Source organism: Diuraphis noxia, unplaced genomic scaffold (assembly GCF_037042655.1).
Source record: "Diuraphis noxia isolate RWA-SAM2 unplaced genomic scaffold, SU_Dnox_SAM2 contig0003, whole genome shotgun sequence".
In the NCBI taxonomy this organism is placed as follows: Eukaryota; Metazoa; Arthropoda; class Insecta; order Hemiptera; family Aphididae; genus Diuraphis; species Diuraphis noxia.
This window is the reverse complement of record NW_028301713.1, coordinates 76332345-76353193: the sequence shown is the minus strand read 5'-3', so window position 1 is coordinate 76353193 and position 20849 is coordinate 76332345. Positions and strand designations below refer to the sequence as shown.

At 34.0% G+C, this 20849-nt stretch overlaps 1 protein-coding gene across 1 annotated transcript; it reads left to right on the top strand.

Moving 5' to 3' along the window:
- Positions 1-1902: 1902 nt before the first annotated feature.
- Positions 1903-19315, top strand: Toll-6 (Toll-like receptor 6). Its single transcript, XM_015515972.2, has 2 exons — positions 1903-6228; positions 17674-19315. The coding sequence occupies exon 1, from the start codon at positions 2429-2431 to the stop codon at positions 6215-6217; it is 3789 nt and encodes a 1262-aa protein (XP_015371458.1). The 5' UTR covers positions 1903-2428; the 3' UTR covers positions 6218-6228; positions 17674-19315.
- Positions 19316-20849: the final 1534 nt, after the last annotated feature.

The window sequence follows — 20849 nt, the reverse complement described above, 5'->3', positions numbered from 1 at the left end:
AATAAACGAAGTTTATATAATTATTGGTGCCACACCGAATACATTAATTGTAAAATATAATATGTCCAAGAGACTATTATATATAATATCTACAATATTTGAATTACAATTATGAATAAAAATAATCACCATTGATAATATAGGTAGTTTATGTAATAATAATGATTATCTAGAAAATTGGTTCTTTCTCAACATTTTTTATCGCTAAATTAAATATTTGTATGTACAAATAGCTAGAATGTATTTGAAAAAATTAATATAAATTCAGTTATAACCGGAAATCATTTTTATCATCGTACACTGTATAGTATTTTGTAGAAGTATTCTTAATAATTCAATGTTTGCTAGTTTAATTAAAATAGACCGCCTCGATAAAAATAAAAATAAACATGATTAATATTTGTGGGTTTCATTTGTGACATTTAATTAATACACTCGGTATGCTGTCATGTACTATTTGTATTTTATTAATATTTAAATAAAATATTACAGTTTTAGAATTCACACTTTAATAATTTTTTTTAACACATAGAACTCTACAATTTTCTGCAAATGATTTTTTTTTCACAGAACACTGTGTAATTTTATTTTTAAAGATAAAAAAATAGCAATATTTAATTTTCCATTGTCATCCATTCGTTCCATTCGCATAATACTAATGTAAACCGACAAAAGTCTCGCAGCAGTAGGTATGTCAATAAATATTATATTATATTCGATGATGTTTTACTGGTATACACAAAGCCGTCTGTGATGCAGCTTAAAAAATATAAAAATATACAAACTTCTCAGGAGAAGTCGGAAGGATAGTCGAAGACCCAAAGGCTGCGGCTATATGCACAATAACGAATTTCACGAGATTCATTTCCGCCCTATTTGCAGCGAAACAAACCGCCGACGCCGTAGGGCAACACTATGGTATAATAGTATACCTTACCTACATTCGTCGGGATCGAATCGTACAGAGTTTTATATTTTTCGTTTTTTTAACGAGAGAACCCACACACACACAGTAATATTATTATTATTATTATGTATTTATTACGGCGCCAATTCGGGTAATAGCGACGGCCCTCGACAGAAGTAAACTCGAAACGGTATATAAACGAAAATATTAACTACCTAGATAGGTACCTATATATAATATTTTAACGCACTCGGCGGCACGAGTGCTCTCTTGTAAACCCTCCATTCTCTCTCCCTTGTACTTAGCTCGGTGACTACCTCTGTAAACCTTACAATAATAATAATAATAATAATAATATTATTAATATTATAATATGTGCACACGGCAACGATCGCGGTGCGTGCGTTCCACTCGTTTAATCACGTTACGCATGGCACTGCGGCACGACGTATAAAATAGGTACTACACGATATTATAAAACGCAAGCAGCGACGATAATAATATAATAATATGAAGTATTATGACAAACGATAAAACATGCGGCGATCGCTTGTGCTGATAGGCACCGGGCGAAACAAAATAAAAAATAATAAATTAGTAAAAAAAAAACCTAATATTATTTGTTTTACGTTTTTGATTTTGTCATAAAATCGAGGGGACTCGCACGACTCGTTGTTGCGGCCGTGTGTGCGCGTGTCTCTCGTACACAATAACACGGGTAGGTATGCTGTGTGCGGTACTGCGGTGCAGTGCGTGCGCGCGTGTGTGTTCGTATGCAGCTGTTTGTGGGGGGTTGCAAAACGGCGGCGGCGACAGGATGACGCGCGGTGGTTGAGGGGGGGGGGGAAAGGACGAAAAAAAAATATATTTAAAGACAGGAGAAAAAAGGAAAACGTTTTCTGGTGGTTCGAGTCGACGGTCGCGCCACTGTCGAGCCCGGTCGTCGTCGGTCTCCGCGGGGAATAAAACGGCGTCGTTGGCGCGCGCGCTAGTGTAGTGCGCGCGGGCACCACACCAGCTCGACGGCAGTCGTAAACGAGCATGTACCGCCCGACACGGTTAGTCAGCGTTCGCGCACCGCACCGAACAGTTCGTCGCCGTCGCGCCATGTACACGGCGTCCTCGTCACTGCTACCGTCGCAGCAGCCGTCGTCGTCGTTATCGAAACCGACATTTAATATTAATAATTATAATAAAAGTGATAACAACAAAAATAACGATTTCGCCGTCGGATCGCCGATACCCTGACACTGCTTAGTACTCGGTAAAAAATTTATCGTAACACACCATTACTAACTGTCATATCGCGCGCGCGATACAATTTATTTTCTGCGCGTTTTCGATATTATTTTTTATCTCGACACCCTCGCTCGCGGCGGTTAAGTGTTAATATATTAGTAATTTTTTTTGTCAACCCTCCCGTGGTTTTTGTGATGTTCGTCGGCGCCGCACCGACCGTTTTCTAGCGTATGCTTTCGGTCGACGAGTGACCACCGCTTCCGCCCCGCTGACACCGCGAGTATGTGCGTGCTATTCGCTATTCTTATACTCGTACCGATGTGGCACTCGGTGTGCGGCCAATATCATCACAGCAACGCGTCGTCCGGTCCGCAGTTCAACTATGACGCGCCGGAGGACTGTGCGTGGAAGGTCCGCGACGGTCACGTCGACGAAGTGCTGCTGACGTGCACACTCCGGACCATCAACAGTGAGATGGACACCACAAACTTCTCGGCCATCCCGTCCGAGCACACCGTCTCGTTGCTCATATCGTGTGATCCCGCAGTCACGGCCCGCAGCTCGATGGAGAACCAGAGTTTTGCACACCTCGTGCGGCTCCGTGAGCTCGAGCTGGACGCGTGCAAGCTGGCTCGGTGGCCGGCCGCCACACTTGCCGGGCTCACGGACCTCCGAAACCTGACCGTCAGAACAGGCATGTCCGATTGGCCGGACAGCGACATGACCGTCGAAATAGCGGCCGGTAGTTTCGCGCACGCTGCCCGCCTGGAACGGTTGGATCTGAGCACCAACAACATAGTCGCGCTGCCCGAGAACGCATTTTGTCAGCTACCTAACCTGGTTATTTTAAACCTGAGCAGGAACCGTATACAGGACGTTGCTGACTTGGGATTCGGAGAGCGCGCTCCGCCGCCGCCGCCGCAGCCGTTGATCAGCGGTCGCGATGAAGTGTACGACGCAAACCCGTACCTGAGGAAGCCTACGTCCAGTCAGTGTCCACTGGATATCCAGTTCATTGACGTATCGTGGAACCGAATTGCCGCAATGCCGTCCAACGGTTTCAGCTCGTTGCGGCGGCTCACTGAGCTGCGGCTCACTGGTAACGAGATATCAGTGGTCAACGATAGGCCACTTGGCGGGCTCACAGGCTTAGAGATTCTTGACATATCTTGCAACAACATCATCTCGTTGCCCATCGACATGTTCAAGGACGTGGCCGATAGTATTAAGCAAATCTATTTGCAAGATAACTCAATCAGTGCACTGTCTCCAGGTCTGTTTGTCAACCTGTACCAGTTGACTTCGCTAGACCTTTCATCGAATCTTCTCACCAGCACTTGGATAGACGCCAGCACGTTCACGGGTCTAATTAGACTGGTCACGTTGAACTTGTCGAATAACAAAATATCCAAGCTCGACCCGACGATATTTCACGATCTGTATACGCTACAGATACTAAATTTAGGAGGTAACTTAATCGATTCGATACCAAGCGATGCATTTATACCGCTTCGGAACCTCGACACGTTAGTGCTGTCGAACAATAAAATTGTCGATGTCAGTCCATTGGCTCTGAACGGCCTCTATGCACTCACTCTGCTTTCGTTAGATGGAAATAAACTAACAGACGTACACGAAGACTGCTTTAAAAATTGCACCACACTACGGGAATTAAACCTCAGTGGGAACCTTTTAAAAACAATTCCATTGGCTTTGAGAGAAATGAGAATGCTGAAAAATGTTGACCTGGGAGAGAATAAAATCGATTCCATAGACCCAGATTCGTTTTTTGGTATGTCAAATTTAAATGGTCTGAGATTGATGGGAAATCGGCTTCGCAATATAACATCTAACCTATTTGAGAATTTGATTTCACTACAAATATTAAGCGTTGCACACAATCAGATCGACTTTGTGGCGCCAGGCGCGTTTCAGAACATTTCAAACATAGAAGCGATCAGGCTGGATGGTAATCGACTATCAACGATAGAACATATTGTTCGAAACGTGTCCAGTCTAAGGTGGCTAAACGTATCTGATAACGTGCTAAACGATTTTGATTACGGGATGTTACCGGAACGTCTGGAATGGCTTGCCATGCACAAAAACTATCTGACCGAGTTGTCCAATAAAAACAATGTCACCATAAAAATCCGTCAGCTGGACGTGAGGTACAACTACCTGACGTACATCAGCCCAGCTTCAATACCCGATAGTGTGGAGATACTACTTATGAACGACAATCAGATCATGACTGTAGAGACGGGGACTTTCTTGCGGAAGACCAACATCACCCGGGCCGACATGTACGCAAATCAGATTGGCCAGTTGGATATCAACGCGCTGCGGCTGGCACCAGTCCATTCAGACAAACCACTACCAGAGTTTTACATCAGCGGCAACCCGTTTCAATGTGACTGTAAAATGGAGTGGCTGCAACGTATCAACTTACTGGATGGGTTACGTCAATACCCAAAGGTGATGGATATACCGTCAATTTATTGTAAGCTACTATACAACCGGGAGAACAAGTACGTGCCACTGTCCGAAATCAACCCAGCGCAATTTGTGTGCACTTACAAGACGCACTGTTTTGCCGTGTGCCAGTGCTGTGAGTTTGACGCGTGTGACTGCGAAATGACATGCCCAGCAAACTGCACGTGCTACCACGATCAGCCTTGGTCTTCCAATATAGTTGACTGTTACTCGTCCAACTACACCCAGCTTCCAGCCAAAATTCCTATGGACGCTACCGAGGTCTACCTGGACGGAAATCTGTTCACCCACCTGTCCAGCCATGCGCTTCTGGGCCGCAAGAACCTGCGTATCCTGTTCGCAAACAATTCAGGGATCAGGTCGGTGCGCAACGATACGTTTACAGGACTTAAGCGCCTAGCCGTACTGCACTTGGAGGACAATCAGATCGAAAGGTTTGACGGATCTGAGTTCAACACCGTGGAGAACCTCCGAGAACTGTACCTACAGCACAATTCCATTAGCTACATCAGCAACATGACGTTTGAACCATTAAAGAGCCTGCAGGTGCTGCGACTCGACCACAACAGACTGTACGATTATGACTCGTGGATATTGTCTACCAACTTGCGCCTGGTCGAGCTGTACCTATCCAACAACCCTTGGTCGTGTGACTGTGAGTTCGTTCAGTCATTTCGACGGTACATTATGGCGTCCGGTGACAAGGTCGCAGACTCGGCCGCCGTCACGTGCCATTCCGATGGCAACAGGGACGTAAGTATTCGGAACCAAAATGCCACTGAATGTAGTTCATTTTTTGGTTCTATCGTAGAAAACCGTATCGTCAGGGACGTATTGCCAACTGCATTAACGGCTGTGTGTATAATTTTAGCTCTGGTGCTAATCTTGTACCTTGTAGTCGTGTACAGAGAAGAGTGTCGCGCTTGGGTGTACTATAAATGCGGATTCAGAATATGTCATAAAACCGTACCATTCGAAGATGACAGGATGTTCGATGCGTACGTCACATACAGTCTGAAAGATGACGGTTTCGTTGCTCAGATGCTAGCCCCCGGGCTGGAACAGGGCAACCCAAGATACAGGGTAGGCCTACACTATCGAGATTTTAATGTTAGCTCATTTGTGGCTGATACTATCGTAGAAGCTATCGAGTCATCAAAAAGAACAATCCTGGTTGTTTCCAAAAATTTTGTGGAATCTGAATGGTGTCGATTTGAATTCAAATCAGCATTGCACGAGGGTCTTAAAGACAAAAAGGGACGGCTAATTGTTGTTGCACTTGGTGAAATTCAGCCGAAAGACGTCGATCCAGAACTTAGAGTTTACATGAAAAATTCCATACAAGTGAATTGGGGAGATCGAATGTTCTGGGAAAAACTAAAGTTCGCTATGCCAGATGTCAGAAAGTGTCAAAGCTTAATGTCCCGGTCCAGAAACGGTGTAAATATCTATGCGACACCATTGAGGACGTCCTATTCATTCGGCAGCCAACAACCAAGGACTGCTTCAGTACAGTCAAGCAAGTATTACTTGTCTCCAGCGTACGTGGATTCTTCACAGCATCTTTGGGCGTGATTTTCCAAAAGGTAATATTTCAAAAAAAATTATTGTTTTAAGTAATTTTAGTTTCTTCATATACCTATATAAATGTATTTTTATAACATAAAATTAAGAAAAAATATAAATTACCATAAATTGTTTATTAAAACAAAATCGTATACTTCGAAATTTTGAGTTTGTTGTAATAATGAATTATGACAAAATTTGTATTACACTTTCAAGCATTTTGATCCAGTAACAAAAAATTACGAACTTCTAAGAAATCTTAAAAGTTTAATTAAAAAATTATAAATTTAGAATGTCTATAAATAGTGCAAAATTAGTATTAAGAATGGAAATTTCATTGAGCACAGAAAAAATAATTTAAATAATTGTGGGATGTTTTAAGTTTTACAGTTAATATATTTTAGTTATAAAAATGATAATAACGGTTTAAGAAAAACCATTATTTTACTTTGAATATCAAATATTGTCTTAATTTAAACCAACATAAAAAAATAGGTAGCTGTGCATTATGCTAAACTTTGTTTTTTAGTAAAATTTCCATAATAAAAACTTATAAGGAATCTTGTCTTAAATTTCCAAGGTATAATAATTAAAAAATCTATGAATTTTTAACGACACTATAATTCATGATTTTTAAGACATTCGTTAACTACATTCGTTCGTGAAAAATTAATGCGGATTTACACTCGAATTTGTTTTTAATTTCAGTAAGAACAACTTATGAGGAACCTCTTCCATTAAATTATCAAATATTTTTACCAAGCACAAAAATGTTTATCAAAATTATACAGTAAAAAATTCAAACATGTTAAATGTCTTAAAAAGATCCAAAATATTTTGTAAATTGTGTTCTATAGGTTTAGAAAATTTAAATATAAATATTCGATGAACATTTCAAGTATTTACGGTTATTTGTTTTTAAATTACTACAAAATATCAAAATTTAATTTTGAGTTAAAATTAATTTATATTTATATTAATTATTTTTTTAATTACAATATCTCTTCCTCGATTATTGAAAAACGTACTGCGATAATATAATTAAATAACATACCATAACTATCCTCAAATTGCCAGTCTAATAAAATTTGATCAAGCGGTTATTCTCAGTTTGAGATCAAAGAATTTTCTACTATAAAATGTATCTCAAGACAAAAAATAATATTCATCATCACACCAATCGCTCCGCTTAGAATCTAAAACTCGGAATTCTCGCCTCAGGGATAATCCCGAATTTTGTACCCACAGGTAATCACGTTTCGTCTGAACGATTCTCATTAAGTACCTCATGTTCTTTGCTAGAGATGGAGGACTAACGTAAATAAGACACGTACATAAGCTAGTTGACAGAATAGATTATCATCATCATAATAGTGTATAATAATAATTTTAGTAATACTTATGCACAACACCAAAATGTTTTTCATATTATGTTCACTCCTGATTAAACCTGATTTCATTTTATTGTTGAATAAAAGGTTTTTTTTTTGACGAGCATACCTATCAGAAATTATTTAATAATAATATACAAAAAATTACTTGAGGCGTTACATTTATATTCATTAAATAATAAGTAGGTATTTATAATATTCTGTCACTTGAAACACTTGCGTGCAAAGATTTATCAGTTATAGAAGTAGAACTTGTCGTAACGACAGTAAAATATAATTAATTGTCATTTACACTTGTACAATGCACAATTATACGTTATGAAAATAGGAAAAAATAATAAATTAATGCACATAAAATAGTCAACGTTAATATTCCGATTAGTTCGTTATGTTAAAGTTTAAACAATTGTAGTTATAATGTTGTGTAAAACATATGGATAGATATTAAATTAGTGGCTATTCTATCTAAAAATGCCTTTATATTAAGATCCTTTTTATAAAAAGTTATAATTTTCATTAATTTGCATTTACCACTCTAAAAGGTCCCTTTGCTATTTGACACCCTCCGGCGAAACGTTTATCTACCTTTGTGAAGAAAAAAGCCCTTTATATCATTTTTTTTTCATTAGGTACACTTTATGTATATACTTAACGTGTGAATGGATGTTAACTTCAACTGTTTGGGACCTCTTGACATCGTCGTTTGTTTACTTTTTTTGCCTCAGTCACTAAAAAGATGTTAAATGCAATTTTACAATGTTTAAATCGGATTTCCAACGGAATAATAAAAAAAAAATAATAATAAATACAAACTCTTTTATTATCTATAAAGTATTTTTTAATTTGAAACTTGTAAACCAGTTGTAAAGTTTAATAATAATAACTATGCATTTAAAATACAGAAATAGCGTCTTACTATCCAGAATAACTAGTTTATTTTTTGCCTCGGGAGATCATTTAGAATAAAAAAAAAAAAAACTGTAAAATACAAAATGCCACAAATCCTATTATTTCTGTTCATTTTTTCTACATCATTACATTTGTATACTACAACATCGGACCCATTTTTTCTTTTATTTACGAAGATTTCATTAGCTCGTGTTTGAAACGTGTAAATCCTTGCAAAATATCATTTTTCGTTTTTTTTCTCCCTTTTAAACGGTGTTTATATATACTACTCTCGTTATTGTTATATGTTTTTTACCTCCAAAATTAAAACGTACCCTCAGTTTTGGCGTCTTTTCGCCCTAATACGTAACATCTGCTCGACAATGCTTCCCATCTGCCTCTCTCGTGTACTCGTATTCACCCCACACAAGAATGTGTGTGCTTGTGTGTGTGTGTAAAGAGAAACCCAATCTCGACACCTTAGCCCATTCAATAATTAACCCTCTGATACGACTAAGCAATGGGAGACTTGCATTTGTGCGTTACACAAAACAGTTTGAGCAAACTGAACGTTAATTTCTAACATTGCAGTAGCTATATTACCAGTACTTTTCAGTTTGGTGTCAAATAACATACTAATGTTATGTTGATGAAATATTTTTTCGTAGATTTCCAATAGAAAATATCAACGTAATTATTATACAACATTTAATTTAATATTTGTATTCGTGTGGAAATATGTTTTAGTAAAAATACAAATAATTCGTATTCGTTTTTCTAATAATTCATACCAGTTTTCGAATGTAATACATATACCGTGATACTATTATATATATTATTAATTATATATTAAATATATATATATATACCTATCTAGTCTACACTTTCATTACACGTAAAATAGGTTATTATTTCTTTTTTTTATATATAAAAACTTATTTAATATAATCCTACGTAGATTATGATTGAATTGTAAATCTTAAATAAAGTATATTGCTATAATTTATTTTAAAAACAATTACCATTTCATTAGGTAGTTTTAATGAAACTTTTTACCAAATAATAATATTAAATAAATATTTACATTTCATTGATTTAACTCGTATAAAATATATATTTCAATATTAGGTGCCTATATTATACTTAGTAAAAATTATTAATCTAAAACTAGTTTTCTTTAAAAATTAATATGAACTATTTTTACACTATTTGAATGATATAATAAAAAACAAAATAAAAACCTTATCTAATTATATGGCGTATACAAATGCAGTGAATAAAAACCTATAATGCAGAGGTACAATATAAGTACCTACTAATAAAATTCAATTTATTTTAATGAATTTTAATAACTATACGTATATCAGACAGTAGATTTTATGATTAATAAATTAAAATGTAATCAGATATTATCAGTATTCAAATCTATAATATATGATTCATGATTGGAAATAAAATAGATGAATTAAGTTCTAAAAGTATTTTTACTAGATGGTCTGACTTAAGATTCGATAATATTTCAATGATAATATTCTTGTATATTATATTCGACGAAATACAATTGATGTCCACGCCGTACCCTCTGATCGATTGCCAGGAATTGGCATCCAACGAATGAAAACAATTTTTTAAACGGTTGACCAAACTTGTATATTTTATTTTATTACATGCCACTATAAGGGGTGTATAAAAGTTGACAAAGTTTAGTTTTTTTATAGAAAAAAAATACCTATAAAAATACTGTCCCAACAAGGGACTTAAAATGTAAAAAAAACTATCGGTATCGATTTAGCGATATATATATATATATACACCGGTCGGGGACACATGCCTTTCTTTCACGTATATAGTTCCGTTAACGCTTGTAAAATCGGCTTAACGTCCCAATGGACAAGAGCTGGGCACAATAATGCACCCGAATAAAATTTCCGTCAAAGTACAATCCGATAAATCCTTAATGGATTTTAATATAATAAAAAAAAAGTAAATAAATAAGTATATAGTTTGGTATCCACGACAAAAAAAAAACAGATTCGTCGAAAATATTTTAATTGAGAATTAAATTAAAATGCCAGAAGACTTTTTATCTATTCCGATCCGTGTAACTCAGAATATATACAAGTTATACGATTCACAGTCGTATCGGAATTTTTCGCAAAAACTTTAATAATACAATATACGAGTATAGGTTCTAGTACTTTGGCAATAAAATCACTAGCTGTTTCCTAACGAACATTTAAAGGCATCGCTTTCGTGTCGGTCATGGTTCGGCGATCAAACAGATTTTATTAGCATCCAGTGACGACGGGGACAAATACGAACGCGCGAAGGACTTCGAATTCCGTCGCAACATTTATTAGATTACGCGCCGACGACGCGGTTATCGGTTTTGCCCGATCTGCCATGGATGACGTCCGGTCAAAGGACAAAAATGCTTTCTTTTTTTCTTTTTTTTTTTATAAGTACGCATTTCCGAATCGTTTGCGCGCAATCTTCGAAGGACGCGAACAGCGCGACGTATTAGCCGTCGCGTTCCACTTATAAAAGTTGTTTGCGTGCAAACTTCTAAAACGTAGTATGTAATAGGTTTTTTTTCAGAATTTTATTTTTCATCTTGTTTTTATTTTATTTTCCATCGTCAAAGGGATATTATATATTATATTAAAAAGGCTGAAAAGGGACGTGCCAAGGATACCACCACAGCCGCCGCCGATTTTCTCGCCAACAATGGGAATCGCTCGACCCGAATTCAGCTTTTGTACGGTACACCTCGGCCGCGCACCGTATTAAATCTACTGGAAACTGGACAAAAAGCGCATTGTTCCGTTAATCTCACCGGTATTATTATTGTCGTTGATATTATTATTATTGGAGTAATATTAGATGTGCGTGTGTGCGCAGTGCACTTTGATGATATTGTTATTATATTTTAAATATAGATTTAATACTTATAGCGTGCGTGTAAGCTATGTGAACGTTGTAAAAATTATTACAATAATTTGAATAATTATTATAGTAATATCGAGGTACAAAGAATTAAAAATGGACGTGGTTTTTTTTTTTTATACACACCTCTGACCGACTGACCAGTACCGCATTGTTTATCATATTATTATTATTATTTTGTAGGAATAATATTATTATTATAGTGACCGGAGGATAGTAATCAGGTTGGCGCGCGACGACGTATCTATCTAATATATTATACATTATGATAATAATATGCAAGTATGCATTATTTATGTACGTGCATCGCGATGACGCGCGTAGAGAGTGTGGCCCGACAGATCGTAATCGTGTCGCGGGCGGCGTTTGATCCTTCTGAGCGTAGTCCATTTAGCAAGATACGAAAAACAACGAAATGAAATCTTAAGTATGATAATCCTTTTCATATACACCTAAATACGATATACAGGATGCCACGCCACTGCAGATTTTGAACGTCGAAGACCATTTTCATATAGGTACATTTTTTTTTTAACGATTTCGCAATAGACTGACTGTAATCAAACAGCTACGATATGAACGTTGTTCGTTATTCGCACCAAGAAAAAAAAACACAAATTAAAAAATTATTACCATATTAATTTAAAATATACTATTTTTCGACATTTATTTTAATTATCTATATTCAGTTATCTAGCATTAAAACAACGAACAAAACATATGTAATTATGAGTTAGTCTTCTTAAAATACAACATAGTCTTACTTTAAAAGTTTAAACATATTATTGAGAATTTCTTTGATTTTTCACTTCTTTATAATAAGACAGTATTGACAAATATAATATTGATTTGTGCCTAAAAAATAATCTCTACTTATCGGCCTTTATAGCATATTTGGTTGTCCTAATTTTTTTTTTTAAATATTAAACCAATTAAAGTAATTTGCGGAAGCTCGAGAGAAAAATCTGAAATCTGAAATGCGTCTTATATTATATTATTATACTTTTATTTGTCGGCGAGCGCATAATATTGTGTGCTGTGATAACATTAACAATCGGTACAATTTGCGGGTACATGGTGTACGAGGGAAAACACTCTGTATATATATACCTACATACGATTACTATGAAAACATATAATATACATGTGTCATACATTATTATCATTATAATGACGATGACGATAAAATAATATTATACTGGAATTATAATATTAATATTATTATGGTATCCGACCGAGCCGGCGGGCCGCACCTGTCGTTTTCACGGGCGTTTGGCACGAGCGATGCGCCCGACCGATAACGATGATGCGATGCGCGCGTTTGTGCTCCAGCCGGACGATGTTATCTCGGTACCGTCACTCGCGCGAGAACCCGCGGCTCGGCACCAACAACCAGGTCAATGTTTATGTTTCGTTCGAAGACGACGGATACGGATACAGAGACTGAGACCGAGACGACGACCAACTACTACGACGACTCGCCGCAGAGTAGTATAATTATTATTATAATAATAATACCATACACCTAAAATAAAAAAGAGACTAAATAGGAATATCGACGATAACACATTCCTGAGCAGACGTAAACACCACCATACAATCGCGGTGTTCCAGAGTAAAATAACACTAATAGATAATATCATAATTTTATTTATTACCATATGCCACTATTATTGGGTACTATTATTTATGAGACTACGTTCAGTGAGTATAGGTGATCGGCGAAAACTTTCGACATTATATTATATTGTTTTTGGAACTCGTCATTATAAGAATAATATATACGGTGTATCGCGTAGTTGACATTATAATAGCTGTGGACGTGTGACGAATTTCATCGATATTGTTTTTCAAAGTCTTATCGAAGAAATTCGATGTGCCAAAGCACCGACAATACGACAATTGTGTTTCTGAAGTTACGTAGAATTTTCGTTCAATTTCAAATTGAATTTTCTGAATGCGTAGGACAACTTGCGAAGGTTATAAAAACTTCAGTAATAGGTATACAAAACACATTTCAAAATTAGACGTTCAGACGATTACTATTTTTGTATCGGTTTTACACACGACGAAAGAAATTTTAGTTCAGCGCAGAATCCATTCGGTTTCGATAGTGTTTAGAAATTTTAAATGCATGATAATTATGACGAATATGGCATCTGAAATGTACGCACGTAGAAATGGGGCTTCATTAAATTTCTATAAAATTCCGACCTCTTACCTCTCTCACAGCAGACTATTTTCTCATTGTACGTCCGTGATAGACTTTACGGCTGCCTGCTTGCCTGCCATTATGCCATAATATTATATAATAAAAATAATATCATTACAATATTATTACAGTGTTCTGATTTTGCGATGCACAGCTGTCTTAATAATAAAAAATAATATTTGCCGTACTCCGCTGCAGTCACAGAAGAGTGTGGGCGCGGTGATATCGCTTGGGGTTTTAAGCAAAAATGTTGAACTTGCAAATTAAATATCGGGCGATGCGCCGCGTGTTGAGCTAAATAAATACCAATCTCGCGCTTTAATGAAATTTGTCCAAGACGGAAAACTTTGAAATGAAAACGCTAGGCTGCAAGAAACTGTCGCTATAAACCGACTAAATTCTATGGTCGTGAAAATATTTGATTTGATGCATATTGGAAACCTGTGAGCAGTGAAGATTTATCGTCAACACTAAATCGTAAAAATATACTATCAATATAATATTATATCACTATTCACTACCTACACATTTACAGTAAATCCCACCACAAATAAGTTTCATTAAATAACCATAAAATCACTATGCGTTTTGGAATATTTGTTTAAATTTTATTTCAGTCATATATTGTACGTAAATATATATATATATTTACTTAAATTAGTATATAATATATTATATTTTTTCTGAATTTTAAGATGCACTGCTTTAAGGTTAAAATGTTCACGTTCACCTATTATGTTGCCATTTTTAGTAAATATCAGATTAGTAATTCAAATAAAATATTGCAAACATTAAATTTGTCGTTTTATCATTTTGCAAACAACAACAAATATTTTGCTAAAAATGTGATTGCAGCCAAACGTAACTCAAATAGTAATCATTATATGAATTAATTAAAAATTGGTATCCGATTTATGTAAAAAAACACCATCAACATTGCGTTTTACATTCTATAACGTTCCACAAAACGGTCAAAAGCTTTCCCACTTGTCATCGGCAGTCATTTGTCACACACCGTTTATTTAATTTGACTAAAACTCAGTAGCATGTTTTACGATGACAACGAAAAAACAAAATGTCACACTATCACTACCTTGCCGATTTTTTTGGTGGTGCTTAAAATGTGAACATTTTATTTGCACCAGAGTGGGCTGCATTTTTGGAGATCATTTTTGCCTTACCACAAAGACCTTTTTTAAACTTCTCTACACCTATCACACACATACACACACACGGGTTAATATAGGTAGGTACCTACGGTAAATCTATAAATTTTCATCGGTGCAAATGTGATTTTATGGTACGATTAAAAACAGATGATGAGCGGAAGCACGACCGGCCCACCCTTCAAGTGGTGAATTGGGACCGTCGAAAATCGGACGCGCACATTTTGGCAATTATTATTATTATTATAGGTACATATCTGCCTACCTACCATGCTCGCGGTACATAACCGTTCACATATTATCATTATAATTTATTATCCACTATATTATTATAACATCGTTATCGTTATATTATACCTACCTTAGTGTTTTGGCCATCGACCCCGTGACTAACTCTCCGTGATGATAATGCTGCAAATTAATAGGTACATACCGCGCGTTTTGTTTATAGGTATATTATATAATATAACACTCCTGCAAAATATATACATTAGGTATTATATCTATATTGCGGTTATCGCATTCGATCGCCGTGAACTGTTTTGTATGCATATATATATATTATATTAAATAATATAACGTCCGTATATAATGTTATTATTATTATTATATTACCGCGGTGTTTAGGAATATATAATAATAATATAGATTTCTGGTCGACCTCACTTTTCGATGATTTCCATAATGTTTTCTCCGGTTCGCGTAGTACTGTAATCAGGATACTGTAGTATGCCAATTACTTTAATAATGTGAATCAAGTAACTTGAGCGATCAAGTTGACCAATGGACGGCACGGGATCGACGGTGTACAACAATTTGAGTGAGAATGCTCACAAATTGACGTCAAACACCGCAGCCACCACTATTATGTTTCTCTTGTCTAGTCACCAAGACGTTTATCTAGATCCTATTCTTGAAGGCACATTGCGTGCCTACTCAACCCTAATAAAACGAAAAGAAATGAAAAAATGAGAAAAAAATATCACTTGGAAATTACTGCAATGAAATACAATGAACAAAGTTTGAAATTATATCATAATCAATTAAAATATTATTTGTGCGAGCACTATGTCACGGTTTGTTATTGTCAATTACCATCATTATATTCGATAAAAGCTGCTGGTATTGAACGTCATCCGAGACAGCTGAAAATTAAAAAAATTTAGCCTGCAATTCCTTTGAGACGTATGTGATGTCATTTATCGGAAAGATTCATTAGACGACGAGGGCAATATTATTTTGAAATGAATAGTCGCGGCCGTTTGTTCAATTGGTTTCTCGACTGCCTACTGTGAAAACCGTTGTAAATCTCGCGTGACAACCACGCATATAATATGTTATGATACAATAATATGTAATGTCATCTATATAATTCAAATTTAAATAGTCTATTTGTGTGTACTTGTACTTAGTGAAAAGTGAAATTGTTTAAAATCAAGTCCATTCGCACTGTTTGTCAGAGCAGTCGGACATGATACGATGTGTCATACGTGATGACTTGCTACATTACGCATATACTTAGTAATAATTATTGCGTTGCGATAATATCGGTTGAATCGAAATAATTGTATCATATAGATATAATACTGCTTGGTGTACGAGAAAGAAATCACAAACGATAAATGAAAAATCGATATTTTATTTAACGTATGAAAAAATATTTAAAAATTAAATAGATAATAAATAATTTAAGATTTAGTTATGCTTGTACACTCCCAAAAATTATATTCTGAAAAATGTATTAAGTTTCAAATTAATTTCCAAAACAAAAAAAAAAGTAAACAAATAAAAATATTGATATTTAAAAAAATAAACTAACGTTTTTATCATCAACATTCTTCTAAATGTTAGAGTTATAAATTGTCTATTGTGAATTTTTCCAAAAAATATGATAAAACACCTAAACTTTAATTTGTTATTTTCAGCATTATAAAATAAAAATAAACAAATATATGTTTTTACTGTGCTTGTACCGCAAACTCCATAAATTACATTCAAAAAATAAATTTTAATATTAATTAGTACAAATCGTATTTTATTTGACAGCTGGCCATACTCACATTCAATAATGTGAAATAATTTATAATTATATTCAAATATGTCGTGTTAGAATACTCAACGAATAGGTACATGACGTGAAAGTGGATCACGCTTCTGTGGAATAGAGGGTTAGTGGTTGGAGTGGGTAGTAGTGGGTGGGTACATTTTCGTGTGAACTTATAATTTTCCCGAACACCGTTTATGTTAAACATACAATAATAATATTATAAAACGTTCAATAACGCCGTAGGTACTAAATTTTTTTTACCTCTTGGCATTTGCCGCTGCAGTATCCACGTACATTACTTCACTTTATTTTTTAATAAATTCAACACTCGACGTCTGTAGTATGTATAACAAAGAGTGTAATGCCAAAATACCTATAATTTTGGTATTGTGTAATGTGCAGGCGACAACTTTGTATATTATTTTACGAAAGGAAATCGCACGCTGTACAGACAATACCCTAATAACGTACACAGCTATTCAATTTTACCAAAAACGAAACGATAATGACGTTTATTTTTCCATTATCATTATAATCGAGTTAAACAAATTGAAATAGATTATTATGCAAAAACTTCATGGTTTACCACTTCTGAAGCTCGAGATACGCGATAAAGCTATTTGGAGAAACACGGCTTTTTTAATTATTTTCAAAAGTCGTTTTAATACCACTGTAATAATTATATAATATTATTAAGTACACTATATATTAGGTTTTCTTAATAAATAATTATATGTATATGCAATGCAACTACATAAATAATACGAGTTTATATATAATTGCTATAATTTGCCTTTTTTGTAATTTTGTTTCAGTGTTTATGCAATGTCAATGAAGAGGCCGCTCAAAACCAAAAATTACAAATAAATCTTTTCAACACGATCCTTTTAATATATATATATACAAAATTGTATTTTCTACGTTCCCATTATTATACTATATAAAACATTATAACGCATTATATTATTACATTAAAATATACCTATACGTCTTTGTATTTCGGTCGATTAACTTATAATAATAATTATTTTTTATGTTTAGAAATATAAATATTTTAATGTTAATTTTAAGTTTTCCCGTTGGATTTCTAGTCAAAATTCTCGCGTACACACACTATTATACTATTATACTATTATTATAACATTCGTATCACAATAATTATAGGTATAGGTGTCAATTGTAAAACCTTCTATAGTCCGGCCGTGTTATTATTTCGTTATCGTTATTGTCATCGCTATAACTGACCGTATACGATCTATGCTAAACCGGTACACTGAAAAAAGTTATCACCACCCTATCGCAATTTATTTCATGATCTATGCAAGACTCACGGTATATTATGGTCGGTATTGACGTCAGACCGATCGACGAGTCATAGTCTCATCCAAAGAAGATAATAATATTGAGGAATTATTATTATTATTAAAACATGTTATATTAATGTATAACGATAAGTAATACAAACTCGTGAGTTTGTGTATGCATACAGTCGTGCACTTGAGGGAATATTATAATGTGACTAGCTTGGTGGCGAAGTGAGGAAACGATTTTTTTGTTTTCCTTGAGCTCCGAACTAAAAAGAAAATCCTCCCGTCATACACTTACACGTTGGGAATTTAAAATATTATGGGAATTCAAAATATCACTCGAATTCCACACAGATAATAATAATATTCACTCCAAAATTTCTATATACGCTAACGTATGCACATCATTATAACTTGGTGGTGATCTATTATTCAGCGCACCGTTTAGCAAATCGAAACAATGGCGATAATGATAATGATAACGATAATAATAAATAAGTTCATAGATGTGTGCAGATGCATACTTGAAATGTACTGAACTTTGATGTATACTCCAGTGCTTCGTTTTTTGTTATTTTTGTCGACATATTTTTTTCCCCCATAAATACGAATTTCAGTATAATAATAATAAATAATAACAATAATATCTCTAAACAATATTTTGAAAGAATAACTCGAATTTTTTTCAACACTGTCATACATTTTACTATAATATTAAAAAAAATAATAATAATAATAACATAATATTATTATTATTATTATTATACCTACCTACAACTGATATTATAATTATTATAATAAACGCATTGGTTTCCGACTTTATTTTCTACTCAACCAGGCGATCTAGTCATGTTAAATACTTCATTTTATATAAATATATAACATAAATTATATATTCTCAGCTGTGATAATATATTTAATATAATTTTTTAATTAATATCGATTTTTTGTGTATATTTTTTTGACCCCGTGAAATGTATTGTGTATCGTCAAGTTTAATTAAAACCGAATACATTTTATGTTAAGCCAACTTTGTCAAATTTTTGTATAGACTTTTTTTTATTATTATTATTATTATTATTAATTTATTTATTACTTTGTATATTTTGTCGTTATTTATCGTACAATATAAAATAAATGTTCATTCAAACGTGTTTTGATTATAATTTATTACAATAATAGTGTGTAAACAAAAACAGCTGCAATAACAAAAACATCGGAAACAAATCGGCATCGGTTCATCTCTATTATTATTGTTGTGTAAGTAAAAAGTTTTTGGTTCTATTGTTCTACACTGCAGACATCGTTAAGATGCGTCCAAAAATGGATACAATTCATAATATTTAAACACTATACTATTTCAAGACATATTTTATTTCACATTTTCAATTATTTTCAGCAAGTATTTTATATGTCTAAAAGATTATAAACGATGTCTATCTTAATTCACGGTGAATATATTATATTATCAAACGGTTGGCTGGTCATTACAATCGTTGAATCGTATCATTATGCCATCATTGTGTTAATATATTATTATCGGAATTGAATCACATTGTTTCCTAACCCGTGTTGATTGATTATTAAAAATATATATTTAAGACTCTAGGTCAATATTATTTAAATCCAAACACGTTTTGTTATAAAAAAAACAATTAATCAAAATTCTTAAGAAATTAATATGAATATTGACTACCTACTGCATTAGTTTATCGGAAAAAATAAAGCGTTTAAACGAAAAAAAAATATTATATTCAAATTATATAATACAGTGAGGACATTTGAATGTAGGTTCCTAGAATATGTATTATATACGATTAAATAAATAATAACAATTCCAACTTATTTATTCTAAATATTAAAAATGCAATGTTAATAATTGTTGTAACTAGAAAGCAAATTACTTGAAACCTAATTATCGAACTTACCTTATCTATCAGACAGCTATATCAATAAAGAAAAAAAAAATTTTAAATACCTAAGTAGAATATGGTAAGTGTTTTTCGTGCTAAATAAATAAAACCGAATGTACCTCCAATATGAATACCGAACATAACAGATTACCTATATGAAGTTGGAAAAAACAAATCTGAAAAAAGTTCGAACAAAGCATGAAGCATTTTTCAAAAACCACATAAATACAGGTAAATAATGGCATTTTATTAACTTGGATTTTAATTAGTTGATTTAGCCGATTTACATATGCGTCGGAACAATCAAAGTTGATGTGATTTGGCATTTGGCTTCCTACTACTTTCACCTTCTTGCCAATCTTTTTAATATTACAAACAATGTTGTAATATTAATACTTATAAATCACGATAAGTTGTGACGAACCTAGGAAAGTCATTAAAAGCTTGGTAATTTTGTATATTTATTTAGTTGTACACGAAGCTTGTTAAGTTAAAAACACTCTTTGAAAACTTTTAAGAGGTGTTTTTTTAAATTTTTTATTGGGGTTGAGGTTTCTACAGCAAGTACAGCAAGTATAATATTTTATATTATTAATATAATATAATATTTTATATATATTATATTATGAATATAATAAAACAAACAAGAGGTATTTTATGCACAAAAAAGTTGAAAAAAAAAAAATAAAGAAATTGAAAATTAGGTTAGGTTAGCGTTAGGGCCTTAGGGGGAACTTCAACTCGTTCTCACCTTATAGCACCACATGAAAT